The sequence below is a fragment of the Typha angustifolia genome, chromosome 2 (assembly GCF_048772165.1).
Source record: "Typha angustifolia cultivar Huaian chromosome 2, ASM4877216v1, whole genome shotgun sequence".
Taxonomy (NCBI): domain Eukaryota; kingdom Viridiplantae; phylum Streptophyta; class Magnoliopsida; order Poales; family Typhaceae; genus Typha; species Typha angustifolia.
The window spans coordinates 6217000-6244611 of record NC_133240.1 but is presented as its reverse complement, the minus strand read 5'-3'; the positions used below and the strand labels follow the sequence as shown (position 1 = coordinate 6244611).

General features: G+C 34.9%; 1 protein-coding gene across 3 annotated transcripts; it reads right to left on the bottom strand.

The window, feature by feature from the left end:
- Window positions 1-276: 276 nt before the first annotated feature.
- Window positions 277-26850, bottom strand: LOC140777629 (ABC transporter G family member 45-like). Of its 3 annotated transcripts, XM_073121868.1 has the most exons (22): window positions 26549-26850; window positions 26318-26438; window positions 21902-21990; window positions 14365-14449; window positions 14092-14251; window positions 12990-13066; window positions 12845-12895; window positions 8648-8738; window positions 6428-6729; window positions 4830-5428; window positions 4580-4740; window positions 4401-4504; window positions 4123-4276; window positions 3590-3756; window positions 3167-3499; window positions 2789-3079; window positions 2185-2268; window positions 1973-2106; window positions 1659-1886; window positions 1388-1559; window positions 990-1244; window positions 277-902 (listed from the first exon to the last, which is right to left on the bottom strand). In XM_073121868.1, the coding sequence occupies exons 1-22, from the start codon at window positions 26626-26628 to the stop codon at window positions 633-635; spliced, it is 4008 nt and encodes a 1335-aa protein (XP_072977969.1). In that variant the 5' UTR covers window positions 26629-26850; the 3' UTR covers window positions 277-632. The 3 variants fall into 3 exon arrangements, with proteins under 3 accessions (XP_072977969.1, XP_072977978.1, XP_072977988.1); XM_073121877.1 differs by lacking the exons at window positions 21902-21990; window positions 26318-26438; window positions 26549-26850 and adding an exon at window positions 21240-21437 and having other exon boundaries at window positions 278-902; XM_073121887.1 differs by lacking the exons at window positions 12845-12895; window positions 12990-13066; window positions 14092-14251; ... (2 more) ...; window positions 26318-26438; window positions 26549-26850 and adding an exon at window positions 9278-9417 and having other exon boundaries at window positions 279-902.
- Between the last annotated feature and the right edge of the window lie 762 nt (window positions 26851-27612).

Sequence of the window (27612 nt, the reverse complement as noted above, 5' to 3'; positions counted from 1 at the left end):
TTTCCTATCAGAGTCCAAGAAATCTTGTGTTAATTTTGAAATTGACAGGGTGCAGACGCAATTCCATGAATTTGCTCTGATTTCAGGGATATTTCCCAATTTGAGTCCTGTATGTTTTCTTGACTTGTACCTTAACCCCTTCATGGAATGATCAATGCTTTCATACAGGCCGTGTCAGTCTGTGCACGATGCAGTTTTTCATAGATCAAGTTTGTCGATTTATTCCTTTTCCAACAAACACTAGTCTCATGGAAGATTTTAAATGTCACTTCACAGCTCTTGTTGCCAGATTACAAGAATTTACTTTTATTTATCTACTAAAGGAGACATGTTACAATATCACAGCTATAAAGAGCATTTGTTATATCCACTGCTTGAGACTTAATTTATAATAGGACAGAATCTTTTATCTGATACACCTTTGATGATTCTATGAACATTGTATATGAAATCACCTTCTTACCCAAACTATTTGATAGGAGGCAGAAAAACAAAGAGAAAGTAAGAGCAATCTAAATGCTCGCTACCTTGAAATTGTTGTCTCTGGCTTTGTATTTGCTCAATTTGCACTGAACAAACGAGTCCAAGTCAACCCACATGCTTGTGTTATTATGTCCATCTCTGTGCTGAAATCATCTCTTCTGGAAATTCAGATGCTTGATGCTGACAATGAAAATGACCAAAAACAATACAATAACTACAACGTGAAGGATTATAATTAGAGTAAAAAAGTGATCTTGCAATCCTAGATAATCCTCAAGGAACTCCTTCACAGTCTGAATTTGTCCTCCTGGCAAATGAATTAATTCATCTCTATCGCCCAATTGACTAAACATGACACCATAGACAGTCCATGCTGCAGGATTAGCCCAATACAGCCATCTCCACCAAACCGGTATCATCTGCAATAACATAGTGTAAGTATTATAAATCCAACATCCTGATTTTCCAAGAGTTAATAAAATAAGAAGGTGAGGATATTAGCATACCTTTCTAGAAATAATGAAGCCAGAGAACATATTCCATAGAATAAAAATAAGGAAGGCTAACCCAGCAGCTATTTCTTGGCTTGGTGTAAGTGCAACTGTCATCATCCCATATAGTGTGTAGTAGATAAAGCTTAACACCATGAAGAGAACGAACCAAAAGAACTTTACTACGGTGAATTGGAAACCTATCATTGGATATAGAATTACTGAGAAGACAAACACTTGGACCATCATGTATGGAATTTCAATTGCAATCTGCATGTGACACCAAAGCTTCAGAGATTGCAAGCGATAAGCATTGTATCAAACAAGATTAGATATATTTCTTTATTGATTAAAGTTTCAATATGCACCATTTACTTCAACATTCTTTAGATGAACTATTTTAACTTCCTTACCTGAGCAACAGCGTAAGGCAGGGAAGAATACATGCCAGCTGATCTCTCTCGATAGAACACAGCTCTCTCCATCCCTACCACGGGCTGTAATATGCTAGCATTTGTAAAGCCCAGGAACAATGCTGATCCATAAGACACTCCCAGTATGTTGAATATATCCTGCTCATTGGTACTGTTCCACAGTGGGGAAAGAAAGCTAAGATCTTATGAACTAGGATAAACATCTTCTACTCTAAAAGGACAATAAGAGGAAACATCAATTCAAACTTACATAGTGGATCCAATTTGCCAAAAGATAGTTCCAAATAAAAGTGATGTCACAAGTGTGTTTATGAAGCGAACAACATTATGTTCAGGATTTTTCCAATATGAACGGTGTTGCTTCCACAAACATGCCATGCACTGTGATCTAAAGCTCAGCCAGTATTCAGGAGGGAAATGAAGATCCTCTATCTCTGCCTTTGGTTTATTCAGTTCATCAATTAGATGCATATTTTCCCTGTGGCATGAGCATCATTCAGTAAGCTAAGTAGCTAACCTGGTTTCCAATCTTGATTTGTTATTACATGCTTATTTTTAGCTTACATATATAGAGCAGAATTACGGAAAATCTCTGCATAATCTGTGCAAATGGCATATTCCATGGTATGTGAAGTAATATCTAACATCCAAGCTGCTGGATTTTGGCCTTTCTTCATTTTGGGAACTCCTGGAATAGCCTGCCACACAGTTATCAGATCACTTTAAAATCCTCCCTGCATCTTAAAGCTATAACAATGTGACTCAACTGTCCTTACCTCAAAATACTGTATCATATTTGTAGACAGAGGACCCAGAAAACCGTTGTAAATGATCTGCCCTCCTCTTTTCATCAGTAGCAACTACGATTACTCAAAGAGTTCAAATGGTTAGAAGAAAAAGTATATGCGATTTCTTTTATTCGATATAGTAAGTTTTACTGAGCAAATAGCTAGTGTGGGATGTCAAAGCTGTGAGGGTCTAGGTAATTCTGCTTTTCCTTTATGATATTTGTTATTCAGTTATTTCTGCGTTCTATGTCTTGTTTCTGTTGGTAATGTATGGACTCTAAATTTTTCTTCTAGCCACAAATGTCTACCTTGTTGAAGTAAAATCAGGGGCTAAGTTAATGGATACTTCACCTTTTAAAGGTTTATATTCTATCCTAAGTGATATTTTCATTTGATCATTGACAAGACTCTTCTGCATTAGTAGCTCAATTGACTTGAGCTTTTTCCACTTTGAAGGAGGCATTTTTGGTTGGTTTCTACCAATTTATGTATACATGCTCTTTACCTCTTCCTCTTCATGCAATTCTCATATCTTGTTCTTTTTGGGAAAACTATCCACTAGTAATATTTAAGCATCAAAGCTAGTTCCTACCTCATCAAAAGCTTCAAATATCTCAATGCTTGGTTGATGGATTGTGCAGACAACAGTCCGCCCGGTGTCCACAGTCTTTCTGACTGTCCTCATGACAATTGCTGCAGCACGAGCATCCAACCCAGTCGTTGGTTCATCCATGAATATAATTGAAGGGCTAGAAACCAACTCTACTGCTATTGTAAGCCTTTTTCTCTGCTCAGCTGACAGACCATTAACCCCTGGGATTCCCACCATGGCATCTTTCAGGGGTGTTAGCTCAACTAATCTCATGACTTCTTCTATAAACATCTGAACAAGAATGGAAAGGATAAGAAAAAAGAGTAGCTCATGAATAATGCAAACAAAATGAACATGAAATTGGTCCTAGAAACTTACACTTCTTCCATGGGGTTCAATATTTGCAGGCAGGCGAAGCCATGCAGAGTATTGCAGAGATTCAAGAACAGTAACAAAAGGGGAATGGATATCTGTCTGTTCACAGTAACCGGAAATCCTTGAAAATGTCTCTTGCTTTTTTGGAAAACCAGATATGCTGACAGTACCTTCAATATACCCTCCAGTTTTTCTTCCAGCCAAAACATCTAACAATGTAGTTTTGCCAGCACCAGTGATCCCCATCAATGCAGTTAGAACACCTGGCCTAAAAGCACCGCTGACATCTCTTAATAACTGAAGCCTCTTCTCAGTTGCTCCATATTTTATCATCTCCTGGACAGGAAAAAAAAATAATGTATGAGTAATTATATAAAGAAGAGAGGAAAGAAAGATGTAGCAACAATAAAGTAGATGCGTATTTACCGGAGGCATGTCTACAAAATAATTGACATGCTTAAATACGAGGGTCAGAGGCAGAAACGGGAAGACAATTTGATCCTTTGGTGACACTCCATTTGTTGTTTTTAGCTCAGTATATTCCATCTGCCTTACATCTTTAGAATCAATGGTAGCCTGATGCTCGTGTGGAGCTGCATATTAATACGGGCCAAACAACTTAGCTTCAATCCTCCTTAAGACTTAAGCATATAAAAAACATGGTGTTGTTTGAAGTACATAGTACCAATTTATCATCTTAAAATGCCTAACCTGTTAGAGAACAAAAGATTAATATTTTATATTCAGGCACTTTTCCTCACTTCTGGGCTTGAGATATTTTAGTAAGCCTAAAAAGTTAATTTGATTCAACGAGTGTAAGTTTTATATTTTAAATGACAAATAGGACTAACAAAATTTGTACCGAGGACTTTCTGCTCCTAATACCATATTTACTATCTTCTATAAAAACCTAAGTTATTAGAGAATGATAGCTTAACGCTTAATTTTCTAATACATACGATTGAGGAGCATCAAAGCAAATAGACTGAGAATGTTGAAGATGACAGAGAAGCCAATTAAAGCACCAACAGAAATCCAGAACCAGTGCCATTCTGTGGCCATCCCTCTGGACTTGAGAATAGCCATGCCAAGAGTATCTCCACCAATGTATTCCTGTCAGAAATGGGGATTATGAAATATCATTTTGCAGCTGCATAGTATTTAACATGTGTCCTGTCATGCAATATCAGATTTGTCAGAGCAGCGAAAGCAACTTGCTAATTTAATGAGGGCTTACTGTATTCCATCTTTTGTCGAGGAATTCATTGAGTGATACTGCATTCTGTGCATATGTAAAAGGAGAGGCCCAATGAGCCCAACGCACCCATGGTTGAAGATCATCTGTTGAAGGTACAACAACAGTGAGAATAGCAAACAATTTCATAGCTCCAATTATGCAAAGTTGAAATAATTAACCTTTTGATATTACGAAGCCACCAAGAACGAAAATTGCAATGAGAGTTGTAGTCCCTAGGGTGTTTGCCATAACTTGTGTTCTTCCTAGAGAAGCAAGGAACCGATAAAGGCTTATGGCCATTTGATGCATGCTAAAAAGTACCAGGAACTGCTGAAGAAACCTATGAAACCCATGCAGATGGTCCTTAGCGTTTTTCATTCCATTTTGTCTTACAAGAAGCTAGAGTTTTACAATGACAACATTAGATACCTGATAAATGAAGGTGCGAAGCCAATGACAAAGTAGGTCAAGCAGGTCCAGATCCCTGTCTCAACCAATGACATCGGAAGACTAAGAATATAAATTGAAGAAAGGAGAGCCCACCCAGGCAAAGCTAATAGCTCTCTTTGCTTGTAAAATATGGGAAGTCTCCTTATGGTCATTGCTAGCTCAGTCATGCCATTAAAGTTTACTATCACCACTGCAGTAAATAAAGCTCCCATATACTTGTTACCATCTTCTACTGACTGGTGATTCATCTCTGTTCGGAGAAAAAGTGTCATAATCACGAAAGCAAGAAATGTTATCTGTATGGTCTTAAATATGTGCACTGGAGAATTTCTCTTTATCAATAAAGTTTCCCTTGAAAAGCATGCCTTGAAAACCTCCCATCTTGAGATGGTATGGATTCCATTCGATTTGATTGCTGCATTGCACTTTGTAATATCAAATGGCTCACGGAGTTTTTTCTCTATTACTTGGCCGAGATAAAAAGAACGAAAGGATTCTGCAAAATCTTCAATTGAACGGTATCGGTATCCACTATGATCACCAATCCAGTATTGTGCTTGGTCCATCTTCGAGATGACCTGTCCCCCATTCACAACGAAAAGTTATTCTTCATAATTTGGTAGACATCACACAGTTATAAATAATAATAGAAATGAACGAAAAATACAATAATAAATACCCAAAGAGCAGACATTTCTCTGTATATAATTACCAACCATGGGCTCCTTAAGGACAACTTCCTTCAGCTATTAGAAAGCTTTGGATTCAAGTGGAAAATGGCAGATGACATATCTAAAGATATATAAGTTATCCATAGGGACATAGGTGGACGGGTAGGATATACTTTGTGAGAAGACTTGATTTAATTTACTGTGCATATATTAAAATTATATTCACTTGTGACTATCTGTTTGAACCAAAATTTATGGTTAAATGAACTACTAATTCTCCTTAGTTGGAATCTGTTAAGTTGCTTGAATATATAGTGATTGAATTCTCCTCAAGCAGTTGATTTTTGTGTCATATATAAACAATTTACTTGAAGGTTGAAGCTGTCATCACTCTGTCTTGATCAAAATTTACAAAGAAGATGATAGCAGTCTACCAACTAAATTTACCTCTTAGCAAATTTTCACGATTCAATTCAAACATAAGAGAAATTCAGAGCAATCACCTATTGATAACAATTTTGACAATAGACGTGCTTCTGATTTTGGACTTATCTTTATAATTTAATCATATTTTAGATTGTTTTCTTCTTAGGCTTACCTATCATTTAAAAGGAACTCAAAATAAGAAGCACTACAGAGAATAAGGGTAGTATATATTTTCGTCTTATATAATTGAAGGTGCCACTTTGCAGAAGGACTTGGCTTGCAAATTCTAACACCCTCCTACTTTTCTTATAGTCAAAAATTATATTTTCGGTAGAAATCTCAGTCAGATTAGCTATAAATCAGGAACAAACACACTATAGTGATAAAATTACATACCAACTTTAAACAACTTTCAAAAGGAGATGCTTTAGAAAAGGTTTCTGATGATATTCAGTCATAAAATAGTAAATAATCAAGTACCTCTTGAAGAAAGTCTGCAATGTTCTTTCTATCGGGGCATCTAAAGCCCATGAGATCAAAAAATTCGATGACATTTTCTCGAGGACCTTGATAAGCAATTTGCCCCTCGCTCAAAAGGATAACATCGTCAAATAAATTGAATGTCTCAGGTGGTGGCTGAAGCAAGGAAATAACCAAGGTGAGATCCATTAAATGAGCCATTTGCTGGAGAAACTTGATGATCTCAAAGGTGGTAGAACTATCTAGACCAGTCGAAATGTCATCCATAAATAAGCATCTTGAAAAGCCAACTAGCATCTCACCTGCAATATGGTCACAGAAAATAAGTACCAGATATCACAATCAAATAAAGGACAAGCAATATAAATAATGTAAACCATCTATAGTTGCTATTTTTTTTTCCTTAGCAAATATACCAGCAGATTGCTTTGAGCATCAAATTTGACATGCTGTGTAAGTATAAATGAACATGAAACTTTTTTATATCTTGAAGAATGTGCATTTCTTCTTGTTGTTCAACCAAATTTACACTATTAGTAGGTTGAGTCCTAAGACCATAAACTTGATCTAACACGCATATCATAGAGGTTAGTGCTAATTAATTTAAAACATTATTTTTTTCTCCTAGGGTTATAAAAAGTTAAAACCTTAATGCACAAAGTATGCATGAGAAGTTGAGTGAATAAACTCTTCCGGTGCAACTTAGAAAAAATCTATCTTCAATTTTTCATGTTACCCACCACATCACAAACCAATTTTAGATATACTTGTCCTATGAAGACTCTTATCACTTGACATCTGGAGATGTCCCTCTTTAGAAACTCCATATTCCGTAAGGTCAGGAAGACTCCTCTCAATAGATCATCTTTCTAGACCATATCTGCCGCCTCAACACTCCCCCGTAGGACCAATTTTTCAAAAATAGGATTAGTTCTTCCAACCTTGCTAGCATCTTTTTGGTAATTCTCTAAATCTGCTTATATTACAAGTTACTCTACAATTAAAGAGAATCAATCTAAATGGTGAGATGGTAATTCCAATTTCTTTTCCATTAGTAAAATAGGAAGATTATATTTAAAAGAAGTTGATTTAATGAAAGCAAAAGTCAAGGTGCCAAGGAAGCATTATATAATCTTTTATGATCCAAAAGAAAGTAAGACATGGTATCAAACAAAGTCTCTTTCCACTTCTCCATGTATTATGATTATCAACTTTAGAGGCTTGACACAAATTAGAATGTTTAAATTGTCACATGTAAAATGTATTATTTACATATCTTTTTGCATAATATGAAATAAAAGATATGCCCAAGAAGGACAAGAAATTAAAGTGAAGAAATTTGAGTAAGTATTTCAAGGAAAGGTAACAAAAATGATCTTTCAAAATTTATGACTCAACAGTTAATTTGTTGATTTTCCAAATTACGTACTTCCTAGCTCCGACTTGCAATCACATAAAGGAGTGGCAAGGTGCGAAAAACTTCCAATAAACATATGTACAGTTACCAAACATGATCTTTAGAATAGGTTTTACATGAAAGCCGACTTCTTGATATTCCTAGCACTCTATTTCCTACATGTATTGGAAAGTGCCACTTCTCTGTTTTACTAACCTTTTCAAATGAGGGAGTAGAGGATCCATTAAGCTAGCCAATTGCTTGTTTTACCTTTCATTCACTAACCACTGCACAACAATCCTTCAAGGAATTCTTACAAAAGATTTCATTTTCTATCTGTGCTTAAGAAAGAATCAGTTCAATGTGAGAGCACATTCATCTAATGGAAGTATAGAACTGTTTAGGCTCTCTTTTGAAATAGTTAATCATTCTGTACTTGCTTCTGAGCTTTCCAGCAATGGGCTCAAGGTGAGTAAACAATTTTCTTTTTCCATAACTCATTGATTAATTATGGAAATTTCCATTTAGCTGTTTTTCTACATATGTTTCTGACAAAAAGTGCATCTTTTAAGATTATTTTCTTCATTACATGATTGCAAGCCATAAAAATATGGACTAGAAAAGTGATCTTCCAAATTGTCATTATACTTAAAGTTGATTAGATATATATGGCCCATGGTTCTCTTTCTTTCAGAGTATTCTTTAGGATTCAATACTAAATCATATGCTTATTTTCCAAAAAATTCTTTTCTCATAAAAGGACAATCATGTTTCATATATATCATCCATTTCATTAGGATAAATCAATTTGCATCAATACATACCAATTGTAACTCGTTTTTTTTGTCCTCCTGATATTCCTCTTCTCATCTCATCTCCTATTATTGTATCAGCACATTCAGATAAGCCAAGCATCTGCATAAACTAATGTTAAGAGCTTTTTCTATAATATAAAGTACAAAGATCAATTATATATGTTGACTTGCTATGCTAGACAAAAGAAGATGAAATACATGTGTACTTATAAATAAAAGTGTACTTATAAATAGCTTCATTGACTGCAAAAGAATCTAACACATCATTAGATAGATAAATAGATTACTGGATAGTCCCTTATAAAGCAACTAGCTTCAGATTAGAAATAAAGTTTCACCATTATGTTGATATTTATGTGCATATGTAATAGTATTTGAATAGAAACTAATTTGGTACTTGATGGACGAAAAAGCAGGACCAATAAAGGGTTAATTACAACTACAACCCCTGATTTATACCCAGTTTTTATGGGGACCTCATAAACTTTTTTAGATTACAATGTTCCTCTTAAATTTAGAATCTAAGTGAAAAGGCAAACAACAATGATGGAATACACCTAATAACTATTATACCCCTCATTAATATATCACAATAATTTTTATATAAAAATAAATATATATAGAAAATTACATAATTACCCTATCCCATGCGGCGCGATCCTCCTGATGCTCCCTCCTCAGTGATCCTATCGTGGTGGAGATCTACCAGCACCCTTGCTGGGGGTAAGGGCAAACCATGGGTGGTAGCAACGTTGGGGAGGGAGAGAATAGAAGTCTCCTTAAATGCTCTCTATCTTGTGATAAACCTTGTAGTAGTAAAGGCATAGAGGGTCTAGTTACCATACGGGAGAAGTGAAGAATAGGAAGCTAGGAAAAGAATAGGGATGAGCTTAAAAACCACCTGCCAAGCTGCCAACATAGTAATTTATAATCTTTGGTGAGATTTAGTTTTAAATTTTTGATAGGTCAAATGTTATCTCATTTGCTAATGCAATGATTAGACACTCCCATCTGATAATATATTGGTAGGGTTAATTATGTTTACACCCTCTGAGCTATATTTGGTTTTCACGAGGATCTTCTAAGCTTTTCATATTATAATATCCTCCCTAAACTTTGAAAACATTTCCATGTCACTCATCCATTAGTATACCATCAGAATTGGGCGACTCAGCTTATATGGCAGTTATATTAGAGTACATCAACTGCAAAATGACCTAGATGTCCTTGTTGGGGGAAAAGAACTTAAGTTTATTTTGGTCCAAAAATAATGGACGAATATATCCTCATTTTTATTCTTCCCTATTGCTGCTAATATGTGTTTTTGTGTATTCTTAATTTAGGTGGCCTCTGGCAATCCAATCAGCCATGGTAGAGCATAAGTTTCAGTATAATGGATGCTGATCCGTCATCTCAAGACACATTTCTTCCTCTCCTCCATGAGATGAATAATGCCTCAAGTTGAGGAGAGACTGATTGTTCCTACTGGGTGTGAAGCAATTTACATAGACAACACTCAAGAGGAGTTTGATTTAAAAACTTTTGAAGTGATTATTGATGCTTGTGCCTCTTAAAAGTGGAAGTCAATGCATATACACCAACCATAGAGTCTTGCATATCATCCCATTGATACATAGTCCTGCATATATATTGAGCATATTCTTGTCCAGAAATTCATATATTATTTTCACTCTTTAAATCCCCTCCCCCTCCACTCTTGCCAATTTTTCATTTCAAAGATTTTTCTACCTTCTAATTTAACTCTTAAATTCTTCTGATTGTATCTTAATTTACTATAAGAGCTTTTATCTTAGGGTTTTTTGCATGCGTACCCTTCAAAATTCTCTTATTTGCATGTATACCCTTCTAAATATAGTATTTGCATATATACACTTCAAAACCCTTCTTATTTTGTTTGTTTGCATCAATACCCTTCAGGTTACTTTTTGACAGTTATAGGTCAAATCTAAACCCTTCAATAGGCAAAAAGACAAAAGTACCCATAACTAAGATGAAAATACATTAAATGGATTGAATCTTCATAGTTGATTAGCTTTAAAGGGCATTCATGCAAAAAAATAAGTGTTTTGAAGTTGTGTTTTGAAGGGTATATAAATAAATATTAACTTTAGAGGGGTATATAAAGCAACTAAGGGAGTTTAGAAGGGTATACATGCAAGAAACCCTCAATTTTATATTTTTATCAGTATGTCTGTGACTCTTGACCTTAAAGACTGCCCTTTTTGCTTGTGCAAATAAATACTTCGTTCACCCAGAAGCCCTCCACCTATACAATTTATTTTTAATTAATTGGAGTTGCAATTCTCAAAATCTCAACCAATAATAATGTTAGATCATCCATTGTGCTAGTTTACATCAAATTGCATATAGTTTCCCTTTGTGAATTTCAATTATTACCTCTCTTTTTATTACTTGTAAAGCCACTGAGAAAAACTTCCTCTAACTCCTAGAGCAGTGAAAAAAGATAAACAATGGAAGTTTGGAACCACTGGATGTTCGGTGATAGTTGCTCCTTAGGTCATCTTATTTTCGGACTGGGAATTCCTACAGGAAAAGTTTCCTCCTACATCAATGTACAACATAAAGAAGGTCAAAAAATGCTTGGTGACAGTTTGTTCCCTTTAAGACTTAGGTTATCCTGCCTTTGAATAGAGAACCCCTTCTTCTGACCCTTATGAGAATGAAATTCCTATTATAATCAAGTGGGAATAACAAAATGATAATGTTTGAAAAGGCACACGAGATAACTAGCAATGCAACTCAATAGAAGTTACACTTGGATGCCATTTTAATCATCTCTCCAATTGAGGTAACCATTAACGTAGTTAACTCTTGGCAGTTGTAGTGAGTCTAGTGACCACTGGCAAGCCTCAAAATTCTTTGGAAAGCTTTTGTAATAATGTAAATTTTGGTTCAATTGCATAAGATAAGACTATTCAACTAAAAGAAATAAAATATGGAGATGCATATGGAATAAATCGCTGTTTAAAGTAATAACTTGTCATCAAGAAACAATTTTCATATGCTTAGTATGAAATGCCAATTGCCAAGTATAGTTCCAACTTTAAGTTGTCATCTAAGGAAAATAGATAACAGGTAAACAAAGTGAAATTGTTGCATTCTGACAGTTACTCTAAGCAGCTTCTAGAAAACTAAAAGCAAGATAAATAATTGAAAGAAGATCCACAAAACTTTGTTTGAGCTAAGTTTCATATTCACAACTTATAGATCATCCACCAGATTATACCAGTATAGATGAATGCTATAAAATTCTAGGTCATAAGAGTTTTACTTAAAAAGAAACTTACGTGAAATGTATCAATAATCTTCTAAAAGAGCAAAATCTAGATTGAGAAATAAGATCTTTCACAGTTATAACACTTCTGATAGTTAAAATACTCACTTCAATATAATTTTAAAGGAAACCTTTATGTTAACAAACCAACTACTTTAAAAGCTTACTCTATTAGAGAATGATAGTTTTTTATTTTTTCTATGTAACACTCTCCCTTACTTCAGGGCTGAGTCATTATGATGGGCCAAAAGATGGATTTGATTTAAATGGGTGGAGATTTTTATATTTTAATAGATAGATGGGTCTGGCAAAATTCAAACTCGGGACCTTTGCTATAATATCATATTAACTTACCAACTACTCTAACAATTTATGCTTTTAGTGGTGCAAAGTGAAAGAAGAGAGAAGTAGGTAAGTTATTAATTAACTAATGTTGAGATACATTGTTGTTTAGTTATTATACTAGTATAAAGAGGCTTATATTAGAATAAGCTTATGTTTATTCCACAAGTGAACGGAGCCTTGTGGATTCTGAATTCATAGAATCCTACTCATCATAAACCCATATACTACTTGTCATCTGTTTATCTTGTTACTTGCTACTTGCTAGAAAGTGGAAGAACCTGATATGAATGGAAGACCTCAATCATCAGAAGATGGACCGGTTACCATTGAGATTTTCTCTCAAAGACAACTTTTAGATAGTAAGAAGAGACTAAGTTAAGGAACAAAAGTTTATGTGGACATCCTTTGCAAAGTCTATCTATGCAAGTGCATTACAGTGTGAAGACAATTTTAAAGTTACTCTTCATTGTTTCTTCCAATAAGAGAAATATTAACTTATCATTAAATTTTCTAACTGCAAATTTTGACAAAATAAATGAAATTACCTTCAAAACATAATTTGTTGTAAGGTTGCTTCCTTCTCCACAAGTGGTGGCCTAACAAAATAAGTACAGAAGTTAAACCAACTGGTAGATTAAATACTAATACTGAAGTCAAATTTGATAAAAAAAAATTGACATAGTACAACACCTTGAGAAAAGCATCAATCTCTGAGTCAAACTTGTTGACGGTAGCCTTTTTCTTTCTTACTGCTCCTCCTAACATCTCTAAAGTAAAGTAACCAAATTATCTTATCAAATTCATCATAAAAAATTAGTGTTCCTTCTGGCAAATAATGTTTGTCTGATGATGACTTCATAATTAACCAGAAGAATTATGAATTTTAATGGACAAGGAAATGAATACATGAAATGACTATGCATATATATTATTGAAACCTAGAGTCACATAACTGTTGTAAGCCTTCAATTGGTTAAGATACTCCTAAAAGCAGTTAAGTCCTGCTATAATTGAATATTTTCTCTTACTTTATCTACAATCACATAATATGTTTATACATGCCTTGCTTCTAGGTGTACATATACAAGAGGGCATAAATATATATATATATATATATAGAGAGAGAGAGAGAGAGAGAGAGAGAGAGAGAGAGAGAGAGAGTATACATATACATAAAGGCCTCCAAAAAGATTTTAATGCATGGTTTGGAGATTGTTCCTATACATATACATTATATACAATAGCCATCTGTTTGTTTATTTAGATATCTAAAATAAGTCAATAACTATCTGACTGGTATTTATCAATCTATTTAAGGAGTTAAATAGTAGCTGTATATCTACAAAGTAACCATGCTTTAAATGAAACAGGTGCAAATGTACACTATTAGTTATCGTATAAAATTTTATCACTACCTAGAAAAATATAAAATTTCTCACATACATTTGAAAGGAAAGCTTATCCACGGAACGTCTAATTGAATTACTTTGAAACCACTATGCAAATTGGATTCCGAATCAAGAGGCTATGATCTTTTACAATTACCACATTAGATGATATGCTACACCTTAATAATTCTTGTTTGCTCTTTATACTTTTCGATTTCAATTGAGACCTTATAAGTTGATCTTCTAAAGTTTAACTTGATTGTATTATTATGCAAAAAAAATGAGAATATCACATGCATCCTATATTATTAAACATAAAGAAATAATTTCTTCTGGGAATGAAGGAGATCATTGTTTAGTTGTTCTCATATAAATAAATAAGGACAACAGAAAAAAATTCTTACTGAAATCGTTTTCTGTTCCCAACAAATGAGAAGAGAAATCTATTGTATCCCTCACAGTCATCTCAGCATGATGAAGATCGAATTGACTGACATATGCGCACATGTACTGAGGATTTGAAGTACTAAGTTCTTCTCCATTGTATGTTACCCTTCCATGGAACTGGCAACAAATATCATTTAACAAGCAAAAAATAAATTACAGGTCAACTAATCATATGAAGATTAATATTTGAAGGCATATGTTGTAACATTAAAAAAAAATGGCTTGCTTACCTTTAACGAATTCTCCAACTTTCCAGATAAGGCTCTTAAAAAAGTGGATTTTCCTGATCCTGGTGGTCCAAGGACAAGTGTCATCCTGATCGCAAAAAATGCGTCACAAGTCATAAAGTTTATCCAAGCACGACTGAATTGATATTTGATATATTGATTATATCATATATAGATCTCTTTAACTTATTATTGGTTTCCTCTTACAACTGCATTAGAATACTATACAAATCTGAAGAGAATAACAATGTAAATGAGCTTTAAACTAAGAATATATTGTTTAGTTCTTAGTCGATTAAAATGGAAAATTAATATTCGAGCATAAAATGGTTAACTAATGGTTAAAGATACAAAAAAAAATGCTATTATAAGTAAGAAGTAACTAGTCCTTATTTTTCTATATGTTTTAACTGTTAAGTAGTATTACTTGGTTACAAGTGTACAATTCAATTACAGTAATGCTTACTAAATTTTAGTTTCAGTATTACTTAATCAACTAGATTGGTTACATATGTAATAGTTATAGTTTGGTCTTTGAGTTTAAGAGGGAAGGATAGTATTACATGCAAAATAAGACACCCAAAATAGCAATTTATCCTTAGCGTCAAACCAAAGAGCAATTCCTATTTAGCATATAAACCGTTTCTGGATTAGCGACTTAGTGTGAAGATCAAAAGTTTGATACCTGTATGATAAAAAATTGAGCGATTGACCAAGCTAGCCCCGTTATAAATTATTTTTACTAAAATAATTTGCTCCTCAAACTTATTACCAAAAGGAATCTATGTTACTATAGCCCTAACTAAAATGATGAAATAATTTGTGTTTTATGTTTTTACACAACCGTTTGATCAATTCAGCGATCTGACACTAAAACGCTGAACATTTTAATGTTTTATTTGTAGGAGTCTAATTAAGTTAGTATTTTAACAGCTTAAGTTAAAATTTTGCTTTTATATAAAAATGCTTATCTTGGTAGCGTTTTTATCCTAGATGTAAAATGTTTTTAGGTTCAACATGTTTTATAAAGCTATAGTAAAATAGATCAATTTTGGTAATAAGTTTGAGGAACAATCTATATTAATAAATATAATTTGGAACAGGATTAGTTTGGTCAAAAACTCTAAAAAATCACCTAATTAGGTATTTCGTTCAAGGACCAACTTATTTGGGTAACAAGTTTTTGCAGGCAATTAGTTTGGTTAAAAACTCAAGGTAAACAACTAAACATACAAAAAGGTACTCAAGATAAACAACTAAATATACAAAAGGTACTTTTCAAGTTATATTTAGAAATGGGAAAAAATGTGATAATTAGACCTAGTTACCTGAGCTTTTGCCTATTTTCAAATAGACTATATTTTTTATCGTGGTGCATTTACCTCTTTGACTATGTAAAATCTCTAAATTTACATTCAACTATAGTAGAAGCCGAAGAGATTTATAATAGAGTGAGGCTTTGGCAAAGCTGAAGCAATTTAGTGATGAAATTGGTTGCACCGATCGGCATTTCGTGAGCATGCTCACTACGGCCAGACCGATGGCTCTCAACGCAACCTCTAGCACTCTGGACGTTGTCAACCATGCCCACGCCTCAATCCTACCCTTCCTGCTTCTTTCAACATCCCCTTAATCTCATCTCATAATGACTGACGAGTTCTTTCTCGTCGGTTGGAACGTTGTCCTTGTATTAGTGGACCCTTCCTCTAATTGTCGAATGCTTGGTGGCACTCCCAGCACTCTACCTTCCCTTCGAAGCATTAGCCTAAGCCTGGCATCCTTTCGCCTCCTTTGTCAAATCCATTCCACCTGCCTCCTTTCCTATCCCCTACACATTCCCCTCTCCCGTTTCCCTGACCTCACTCCTTTAAAGTTTCTTGTACTAGCCCTCTGTGTCCACTATTTTTCTTCTTTTTCATTGCCTCATTCCTTTATCACCTATATCCAGACTCCCTCCTCTTTTGCCAACTCCCCTCCCCCTACCATCCTTGTCAATGAACCCTCATCACCTCTCAACCTCCATTTCGAGTTCTTTCCAGTTGATGCTTCCGTTGTGAACAGGGGCATCATGTTGTTGGGTACTAGGAATGCTGAAAGGTGTCTTTCGTGTGGAAAGCTTGATCATAAGAGCTGTTGCTCTTCTTCCAAGCTCCAATGGCCTCATCTTCTAGATCCTCTATTATCGGTCAAGTCCCTTCCAGTAGGATTATCCTTCCTCCTCACACGGGTGCCGACCAAGATTATGAGACTCTCCTTCTCTTCGACATAGCCATCGCAAGAGGGGCATTGACCAAGAAAGCCTCAAATAACTTTAGCAAGCTTAGTAGAGCTCAGCGGCCAGGAATACTTAGCCTGGCCACTCTCGGATGAGCTTTCTTTGGTCCCTTTCTCTTCTTGTGAGCTACCGTGGAAGGTGGCTCAACAAGATGTTCTTCATGCTCATGGAGCCAAATTCATTTAGCAACCCTAGAGTGTCTCTTAGGGGTCCTCTAAGGTTGCTTTTATATATTGTGCCTGGGTTTCTTATCATGACCCACATTTCGACTGTTGGAAGAAGTAGGTTGTCCTCTCCATCTCTACCTGTAGCATCTAGAGTTGCTCGATGTTGGTTGTTTGTGGCACTGTAACTTGTTCGCGTTCAAGACAATAGTATCTTATGAAGACCTCTCCATCATCACCAAGAAGGTCCTTGTTCTATAGCAGGCTTTAGTCACCCGGTTAGGGTCAACTCCAAGCCTAGGTCGAGGGCCCCATCTCTGCCTCCCTCTAAACTCCCTCTGACTCCAAGGTCAATTGGAGCCGATGGCTTGAGGAAGTTGCTCACTTCCAAGCCATCCATCAGGAGCAATGTCTGCCCCTAGTAGAGTATCATTACCGTAATACAGTGAAAGCTAACGAGTGCAGGCAGTACACTTCGACAGTTAAGGAGTTTCAGTGCCTTTTGTAGATGGAGCATCTCCACTGCGCAAGAGTGGTTGAGATCAACCCTAGTGACATGGTGGAGAACATTCTCATCACGTGCATGGGCTCGACGTGACTGCTGGAGAGGTTACTGCTCCTGTACCCTCCCTAGCCTGGGATACTATTTCTAAGGTGGCTTCTATTGTCCTTTCAAAAGCCAACCTAAATAGGTTGACCAACCACTTCCCCCCTTCAGTGAACAAGGTGAATCTTGAAAGATTGGCCTCCTCACGTTCTACACCATCTCCTTAGACAGACGAATCATTAGAGGCCATGTGGCATGGACTGTTCTCATCCTCGACTCAGCCTTAAATGCCCTAGGCCCACCGCCTCACTTGAGTGCTTTTCTGAGGTCTGATGTTGGCTTAGAAGGCTACAACTATCACCCTTTTGGCAATGAGTCAAATCCTTGACGCTTCTTAGCCACTACCTACGGAAGTTGGTGGAAGCATGGGCCAATCGTCCAAGTATATCTTCAGCTTACATAGCCCTTCCTGAGAGAGCCACTCAAGAAGGGGGAGGCTTGCTGGGCAAGTTGTTATTGCTCAACCGGTCCAACTCGACGACGAAGCCTGCATTTTGGATTCAACCCAACTCACGTCCTTAGCCCAAGCGCTTAGCTTCTCTATCAAGCTCGAAAATTTGGTCGAGGTCGTGGGCCTTATTTGAATGAGAGAGGCTAATGGAAAAGGCCTTGCTTAGCTGTCTACTGGGCTTTGCATTTTTTTTTTACCCTTCCTAGTGTTTGTTTGGGGTTTTTTACTAATCTTATAAAGATTGTATTTTAGAGTATCGGAGGACTGGGGGGAAATTGTAAAAAAGAAAGATGCCTTTGTGACTTAGTGTTATCTTCTTCGTGTGATTACTCTGCATTCAAAAAATAAAGCTTGCTGACCTGAGCCTTCTTTGCTTCAGTTTATTTAGGGGTCATCGTCTCGACAACTAGGTTTCTATTAGGTTGAGCCCTTCTTTGCTTTGGTTTATTTAGGGGTCCTCTTCTCAATTATCAATGTTTATAATCCTACAGCCTCCAATCTCAAGGTTGCCTTCTGGGTTGAGCTCTACTACTCTATCTCCGTGGTCAAGGATAACTTTTGTACATGTGGTGACTTCAACGCCGTCCACTTCTCCCATGAAAAATCCAACGGCTCTCCTTGGTTGACCTTACCGCTTTCAATTATTTTATACCACTCATGGTCTCCTCGACTGCTCTCTCAAAGAGAAATGATTTGCGTGATCCAACCATCAATCTTGTCAAAGCTCAATAGGGCTCTCATGTCATCGGATTATGACGCTTCTTACCAGGGATCCTACTCTAATACCCTCCTTTGCCTCACATCTAATTACACCTTGATTTGGATCTCATTCCTCAATCTCCTAAACTCTATCGCTTCGAGAAGGCTTGGCTCCTCCACCCTAGCCTTAAGAGCCTCATTCGCCAATGGTGGATCTCTGCCCCTTCTTCAGCGAATGCGTCTGCCTCCTTCCTCCTCAAGCTCAGATTCCTTTGGTCAGACTTCAGTCTTGGTGCTTTACAGATTTTAATAGTATTTGGCACTGAAAAGGCTCTTCTTGCTAATATTTCTCTTTTGATAGACAAGAAGATGTGGCCTCCCTCTCCTTATTTGACTGGGCAATGAGGGCTGACCTATCCATAACTTCAGTGATATTCTCCTTCAAGAAGAAGTCTTTTTGAGGCAAACATCCCGCCAGTTATGGCTCAAAGAATTGGATGCCAATACCAAATTATTCTTCTGTTCCTATACATATGGTAGACGGAGAAGGAACTTTATCTCTAACTTGGTACATGAGGACCGCCATTTTTCCAATTGAATAGAAATTTGCAACCCTTTTTTCTCTGCCTACAAGGAGCACTTCAATTTGTTTATAATTAATTAGCCCTCTCTATTCCCTAAGGATGACCTTGACCTATCTGACCTAGCCCTACCATTCTCGGAGGATGAAGTACGCAAGCCAGTGTTTGATCTCGACGCTGAGAATGACTATTTATCCTTTTTTTAAAGAGGAAAAACCATTAAAAAACTCTGGATTCCATAATTGTTAACTATGGATTCTATAATTAATAACTAAGCAATTACCAATGTTTTAAAAAGAGGCCGCGGGTGGCAGGCGGCCACCCCACCATCTAGCGCCTAGGCGGAAGGCGGGCGACAAGGCTGATGACAAGGCGGTCTAGCATTTTTAATATAAATAAATAAATAAATATAGTATATACAGAAATTTTAATAGTGCACTAAACCAAAACACTAAATAACATTTTCACATTGGCTAATTGCTTATTAGTGATAACTAAATAACTGAGATATCTGTTTACTAACTCTAGTTTATTCACATGAATCACATTTCAAAATCCTCTAATCAGAAATTATATACTTAAATAGCAGGCAATTAGTAATTCCCCCAATTAATAATGCATGACACTGAAAAAAAATTCCTTCTCTGTAATCTTAATTCAATAATTTATAAAGTAATTAGCAATTAACTCCTCTAAGTTTCTAATTAATTCCTATAACTATATATTATAGCAGATTAAGAGTAATTGAAAAAATAAGTTAGGAAAAATTGGGAACATTTAAGCTCGGGAAAAGAAAACAGTAAACCCATTGATTCATAATGGGAGAGAGTGGGAGAGAGTTAGAGAAACTGAGAGAGACTGCGAGAGTGAGAGAGAGAGGAGAGATGAGTACCCTTGTGGGAGAGACTAACTAAGAGAGAGTGGGAGAGAGAGCATCGCACATTGTCGCCTGATGCCGTCAACTACTTGCTGCTTTCGCTGTGGTCGCCGCCTTTTGCTACCGTCGGCTATGGAAGAGCTAGTTCTAGGGTTTGTCGGTGAGAGATGTGCAGCGAGAGAGAGAGAGAGAGAGAGAGAGAGAGAGAGAGAGAGAGAGAGAGAGAGAGAGAGAGAGAGAGAATGAGAGATTAACATAGTGTTTGGTATTTTTATATTGGCTAGTTTTATTAAACCCGGTCCGCTATAAAATCTGACCCGCTCACTAATAACCGCATCTCGACTTGGCGGGCCGAAGCGCTAGCCCGCCAAGTCGGGCCAGGCAGCCCGCCTAGCGCTATATAGCGCCTAGGCAGCCTGCCAAGGCACTTGGCCGCCTTTCTACATGGCGGGGCGGCCGGTGCACTGCCCCGCCATGGCGGCTGCCTTTTCCGCTTTTCAAAACAGTGGCAATTACTATGAATTCGATAGATACTAACTAGAGATTTCAAAGAAAATAATTTCAAATACACTATGTTATAGATAATATGAAACATTTTATTAAATTCAATTATACATATAGTAACCAGCAATAAACTTGTAGATAATATGACATATTTCATTAAATTCAATTATAGATATAGTAACCAATAATAAACTTGTAGATAGTATGACAGATTGGTTCTAATGAAAAGAATACGAATAGAGTGTTGTTATATTGCTGGAGGAGAAAAAATAAGAACTAATCTGTCTCTCCATACCCTATTTCTTTAGAACGTACATATACTATTTCCTGATGAATATAAAACGAACAAAAGACAACAGCAGCATTTTATATAGAAAAGATAGAAGCATCCTCTACATAGAAAAGGCAAATACAGCATTTAAATTTAGAAAAGACAAGGGCATTTAGTGTTGTAGTTGATGGTAGCGTGGTCCACCTAAATACTTACAAAAGTATTTGTCGTCATCTTACAGCTGAAATAGGTAAAACTGGTCGGGGTTCTTGGTGTAATTAATTCCCCATGATTTTGCTTACCCAAGACTTTCTAAGCAAATTAATCAACCCCGAAAAATATCACATCTTGCTATAAGCATTTAGTATTGAACAAAACAAATCCTTGTGATTTCTAGGGTTCCAAAACATGACATTCCCATCGCTCTTTCTCCTTCCTCTATGCCTTACCTGGTTCCTCTTTGCGCTGTCGACCGTTGATCGAGTAGTAGAAGGCCATGGCGATCGCCACTCTTCGGCTACTCAGCTTCGCCCAGTCGCCGTCCGTGGCGATCGTATCTTCGCGATCATCTCGCCTCGCCATTGCAGTTCCCCGGTTACTCCAGGTAGTAGAATGCCTCTCTCTCTCTCTCTCTCTCTCTCTCTCTCTCTCTCTCTCTCTCTCTCTCTCTCTCTCTCAAGCCCAATTCCCAGCTTACTCCAAGTTATTTTTTTTCTCTTGGGGTTCTTTCTGCATTATTGTAGCTTTTCCTCTTTATTGACTATTTATAAATGAGACCTCCTATTTAGTGACATTTTTAAGACAACAACGCCTATTTATTCACTAATAACCCTCGGTGTGTGTTTTTTCTAACGTAAAAGTACAAATTATCTTTTTGAATTAATCTAAAATCAAACTACTCACCTAAACTTTTATTTATGTCACTTTATTATTATGAGCTCTAAATCTTAGTTAAAAATGCGATTGCAGGATCTGAACCACAAAATTGATTAAATGCAGGGTGTCCTATGCAAGTTCTCCATACATTGAAAGAAGATTTAATGAAAATATTCTCAAAAAATTTAAATTTAAATTTAAATCTTTAAAATGGAAATAGGAAGCATGTACTTACCTTGATGGTCTTATAATCCCACTCATTCCTTTCAGAATTTTGACAGCTCTTTTCTTTTTGGAAAATAAATGCGAGAATCCTGCTACTTCCTTTTTTTTCCAAAATAAAAAAATAAAAAATATTAGTTGATGCAAATTAATCAAAATTTAAATTTTATATGGGCTATTTTGCATAATTACTCAAACTTTTTTTTAATTATTTACAGAGTCTGTAGGTAGTTAAAAAGAAGCTTATATTTGTAGTAATAATAATTCGGTGATGCGTAAATTAGTGTTACAAAGTGAAATAAAAAGAAAATCGAGCAAAACAAATTAAACAATTCATCGTATATTATTTATTTATTTATTTATTCAAAGTCACATTTTGCACCCTACAATTTCATATATTTATGTTTTTACCCATTTTCAAAATCCACCCCATATTAACCTGAATTGATGGAAAGCATCAAAAGCCGAATATTTTTTTAGAAGCGGACATGATATTACAAAACTACCCTCTTATATTATATTTTCTAGAGAGATAATATAAGGTTCTTTTTGGAAAATTTCATTAAAATTTTCTGGTTTAATAGTTTTAATGTTAAATTTGATTAACTTGGAGTATTTTATTAAATATCTCTATAAACTTTAATTATGTTAGATTTTTTATAATTTTTCTAATTAGCTGTTGTAAAATAAAAAAAGAGTATTTTTAATTCATTTATTATAAAATTAATATTTATTAGATAATTATATATATTAGAATAACAATGGAGTATAGTGATATAAATAAAAGTTCAGAGTGGCACTATTAATTTTGATTTGATCGACCATATAAGTGTAAATTATATAATGTTTTTATCAGTACAGTTCAATATATGGGGCTTGAAATGTGAACACTTATCGGACCTCTTTATCCTTGTTTGGTCCCCTATCGTGAGAGGGATAGATAACCCCACCTTTTATCCGAAATTGGACCTGGCTTTGATGACGGTTGGATAAGACTTTCTTATCTACAATATCTATCACCAAATCTATTCCCATCATATTAGTCAATAACTCTTTCTTTGACTTGGATATATATATATATATATATATATATATATATAAGAATATTGCATTTCGATTTTAGTAAATAATAACATATTATTAGTTACCCCGGGACTATGGTTTAATGTGAATCATGTCAAATCGGATTGACTCAAGGAGATATTACGTTGTGACTTTAAGATTTTCTTATATAAAAATATCATATTTTTCTTACCTTCAAATCGTTCCAGATCTACTTCGTAACGCCACTCGAATTATAGATCGAATTTAAAGATATTTATTTAGAGACTAAGTTGTAGAGAATTAGGTATGTTTTTCGACGTATTAAAATAAAACTGATGAATTTCATATGATAAAAACACTACAAACACATGCGTATATTTAATATATTTATCATCCAATCGATATTATTCAAAACTTTATCCAATATTCAACAATTTTTGTCTAATAGATATTATCAAATTCAACATGAAATATGATCTAGTATGACGGAAAATAAAACGATTATACTTTAGTCTTGACAGATAAAGTGACATAAATAAAACTATAAAAAGATAAGAGTAAAGTGAACTTAGACCTAACTACGTGAGAGTAAAACATAATCTATTTCTCTCCGACCTAATTTCCCAAGTTTCTAATTTTTGGAAATACTACTCAAGGCCCAGCTACAGTAGTTGATGTATGGATATATGCTACATCTAAAAATGGAAGATATTTTTCTATCAACATGATGTCTGGATCAACTCAATAAATATAACTAACCATAACATTTAATAGGAAAAGGTACATGCTTGCTATAGTTAAAAGTAATTTTTTCTAACATTTATTCATAGAATAGAGGGGTTCTATCTGCAGATAAATCCTGATTTTATACATGAAATGTAACTAAAAATAAAGATGAAGTTTGTTCTCTAGGGTTTGTACATGAATCACTCATCAGTAATCTTTATCCTTAATTTTTTAACCAAATATTAAAACATAAATTATCACATGTGATCAAACTCTTTAAGAATTATTTTACTCTTATTTTACAAAGGTTTACATGCAAAAAGAGCTCTTTCTTAAACTGGAGTTATTATAATTAAACAATAAATAATAATATGTTGAATCGGTTATAGCACTTAATTTTTTAGTGTTCTTATTATACCTTTTAAGTATATCACCGTTGGATTCCTCTTTCATCTAGAAAGAAAGATAGATAGATATGAAGAGGTCTAGTAGTAATTTTTTATCAGTAATTCACTTCCTCTATTTAATCCTAATGATGCTTCTTTGTATACTGCCAAAGGACAGTGTTATTTGATGTCATCCATTCGGTATCATTTATTGCAGTTTGCTTTGAAGCAAACGGAATTAAAGTGCATTTATAGTTCTTGTTATGACTTTTAAGATAACACTATAGAACCAAGCTAAATTGACTTTTGATTGCCTTATTCAGTTAACTATAGATGCAAAAATATTCTTAATATTTTGAGTAAGTAAGTGTTTAAAAGGAGTTTTAAAGGCAGATGATCGTGGGTATTTAGAGATTTTAGCATTTTATTCTCGATTTCGTTACTTGTTATTAGATTACAGTTAACTCAATGTATAAGATTATTTTGTTGGCAATTAAGTGAATAAAATCTTATTTTCATTGTGTTGATAGACTTGTATAAAGATTATATTATAAAAGATATGCTTAAAGTTTGTTGTATTAGCGTTTCAGTGTTCGAACAGCCTTTGGAGGTGTTCGAACTCTCTTGCCGGAGGATAGAACTCTATGCAAGGCATTTGAATGTTAAAGGTCAAGAGTAGAACCACCAATTTGGCGTTCAAATAGCTTTTGTAAGTGTTTAAACGTATATGCCCGAGAGTAGCGGGCTTCTGAGGGTGTTCTAATGCATTTCCTAGAGAATAGAAATGTCTTATACAAGGGCCATTCGAATGGCCTTGGTTGAATTGTTTATTTCACTAAGGGCATTCGAATGCACTAACAAAGCTAACTTATTCTGGACTGATTTATAAACTAAGTTTATCATATTTTGGAAACCTATATAAGCACTTGAACCCTAGAATAGGTGACTCAATTGAAGAATGTGAATTGAAGCTCTAGTGAAGATCAGGTTAAGAGTTCTTCATTGATCAAGAAGATAAAAGACTTGAGCACCTAAAGAATTTTCTTGATTATTTCATCGTTGTTCTTGAAACAACTCATTATTTCAAGGGTTACTAAGATAAGTTCGTATGATCTCAAGGGTTAAAGAAATCAGTGCAAACAATTACGTGAAGCAATTCATTGTGGAATCTAGTGAACAAAAAAACTTTAGATATAATTGTAGGATTCAACAAGTAATTTGTAAATGGTTCTTGTATTTGCTCTTTATTAGTGGTTGATTTGATCATAGCAAAAATGATTCATGATTTATACCCTAGTTTGAGGTTTTCTAGGTAAATCTTGTGTGTTCATGTTGTTTACTGTTTATCATTAAGTTTTCTCATAAGAGGTTGTACAAGGCTGAATGATAAATATTAAAAAGGTAATTATGAATGATAATTATAAAGATAAGAATTCGAGTCAAAGTCAAAAGAAGACATACAAATAATTCGAGTCAAAAGTAATGCTTAGAACAAATTTTAAATTTTAATTTAACCTAAAAAGCTAAAATTATTAGATAGGAGTATATAAGCATTCCCTCACATATAACATCCAACACATACAAATAATATACATCTTCCCATCTAATGAAACTATAAACACTTATTACTATAATAAAATGGTAGTATATTTTGGGAGGAACAGTAGTTTAGTCAACAATTCAAATAAAAATAAAATAAAACTAATTACACTTAGTCATCCAAACTATCACCATTTTTCAGACAAATTCTTTAAACTAATTCTTTTTACCACATCCGAGCTACTATTATTCTTGATCTGGAGGCTTATAAATCTCTTAAATATTTAATTCTTAACAATTGGACACAAATTTTTTAGTTTAACCATATATTAATATATATATATATATATATATAGTTATTTAATTAGGGCCTATTTAATGACCAGATAAGAGAGGAATGAGGTGATGAGATCTTTGTGTACCACTCAAGTTGCATACGGTATACTGGTTAGATCCCATGCCATAACTACGAGTACTTTAAATGTCTCCACCTATCCCTCTATCTCTATCTCTCTCTCACTACCTTCCTTTTGCTATTTATCTTCAGGAAGACATCTTTCAACTTTACACGAAGTAACTGCCAACTTATAGTTTTGTCTCCATAAACCCTTCATGCCAACCTCTTTCATGCACACATGATAGATAGATAGATAGATAGATAGATAGATAGATAGATAGATAGAAAAAGAAAGAAAGAAAGAAAGAAAGAAAGAAAGATGGAAACTTGGTGATACCTGCAGCCCATTGATAGTAGCATTGATTAGGGTTGGGAGAGCCCTCCGGCCGACGTGCATGTCGGCCTCGACGGTCAATCCCTCGAACCGGACTTCCACCTTCGGCGCTTCGATCCCCATGCTACGTACCATTCCAATACTCATAATTCAATATCATCATCTTCTATATCTAAATAAACACATACATAACAAACTTAATTTCTCTACACATATACACACACACACACACACCTCATCTTCTTCTCCTTGAGCATCTGGAGGAACTCCTCGTTATCAGCGTAAGTTAACGGAGACTCCCCCTTCCTCTCCATCACTACTACGAGATCAATCACTCACTCACCAATGAACAAGAGACTAACTAGGAGGATTGCATGGAATGCTATAGTATAGAAGAGCACTTAGAGAGAGAGAGAGAGAGAGAGAGAGAGAGAGAGAGAGAGAGAGAGAGAGAGAGAGAGAGAGAGAGAGTTATCTATACACAACTCTAATGGGACATTTATAATTCCTTATCTACTATACTTGAAATAGTTGGGTCTCTGGCTTGGTTTACTGCCATGAGAATGGAAGGAGGAGGTGGGCCGAGGAATTTATAGTGCAAGTGTGGAAGATGGTCCCCATAGAAACTCACCACTTTAGATGTAGTAGTAGCTACTGCAGTATATATATATATATATATATATATATATATATATATATATATATATATATATATTTCTATGCGGCGGTAACAGGAGGTGTGGAATAATAATTAGGGATATATAATTCCATTTACATAGACTCCTCGAACTATTGCTCATTTTCATATTTATCTTCTAAACTTTTTTTTTGGTACATATAAATCAAAATTCTCTGACCGTCGGGTGCTATTAATGTTAAATGTTAAAAGACAAAAATATCCCTCTACTTTGTGTATTAATATTTCTCTTTTTTTCCCTCCAAATTAAAATAAGGATATAGAGGTCACAAATTTAATCATATGATAACTTATGGATGGAGAAAGTAATAAAAATTAATTGAATGGAGATTTGAGAGATTTTTGCATAATAAGTGGGGTTTGTATATACCAAAAGAAACATTATAGAGTGTATGAATGAGCGATAGTTATAGTATACAAATATCAAGCGATCAATTTTAGGTCCTCTAGAAATTATTTTACTCTTATTTTCAGAAGAGAGAAAGAAATCAAAGTTGATCAATGTATACCGAAGAGAGAAAAAACATGCATAAATAGGGCAACATGTTGGAGAGTTCTCCTTTAATTATCGCCAATAAAAGCACAAAAATACCAAAACTCC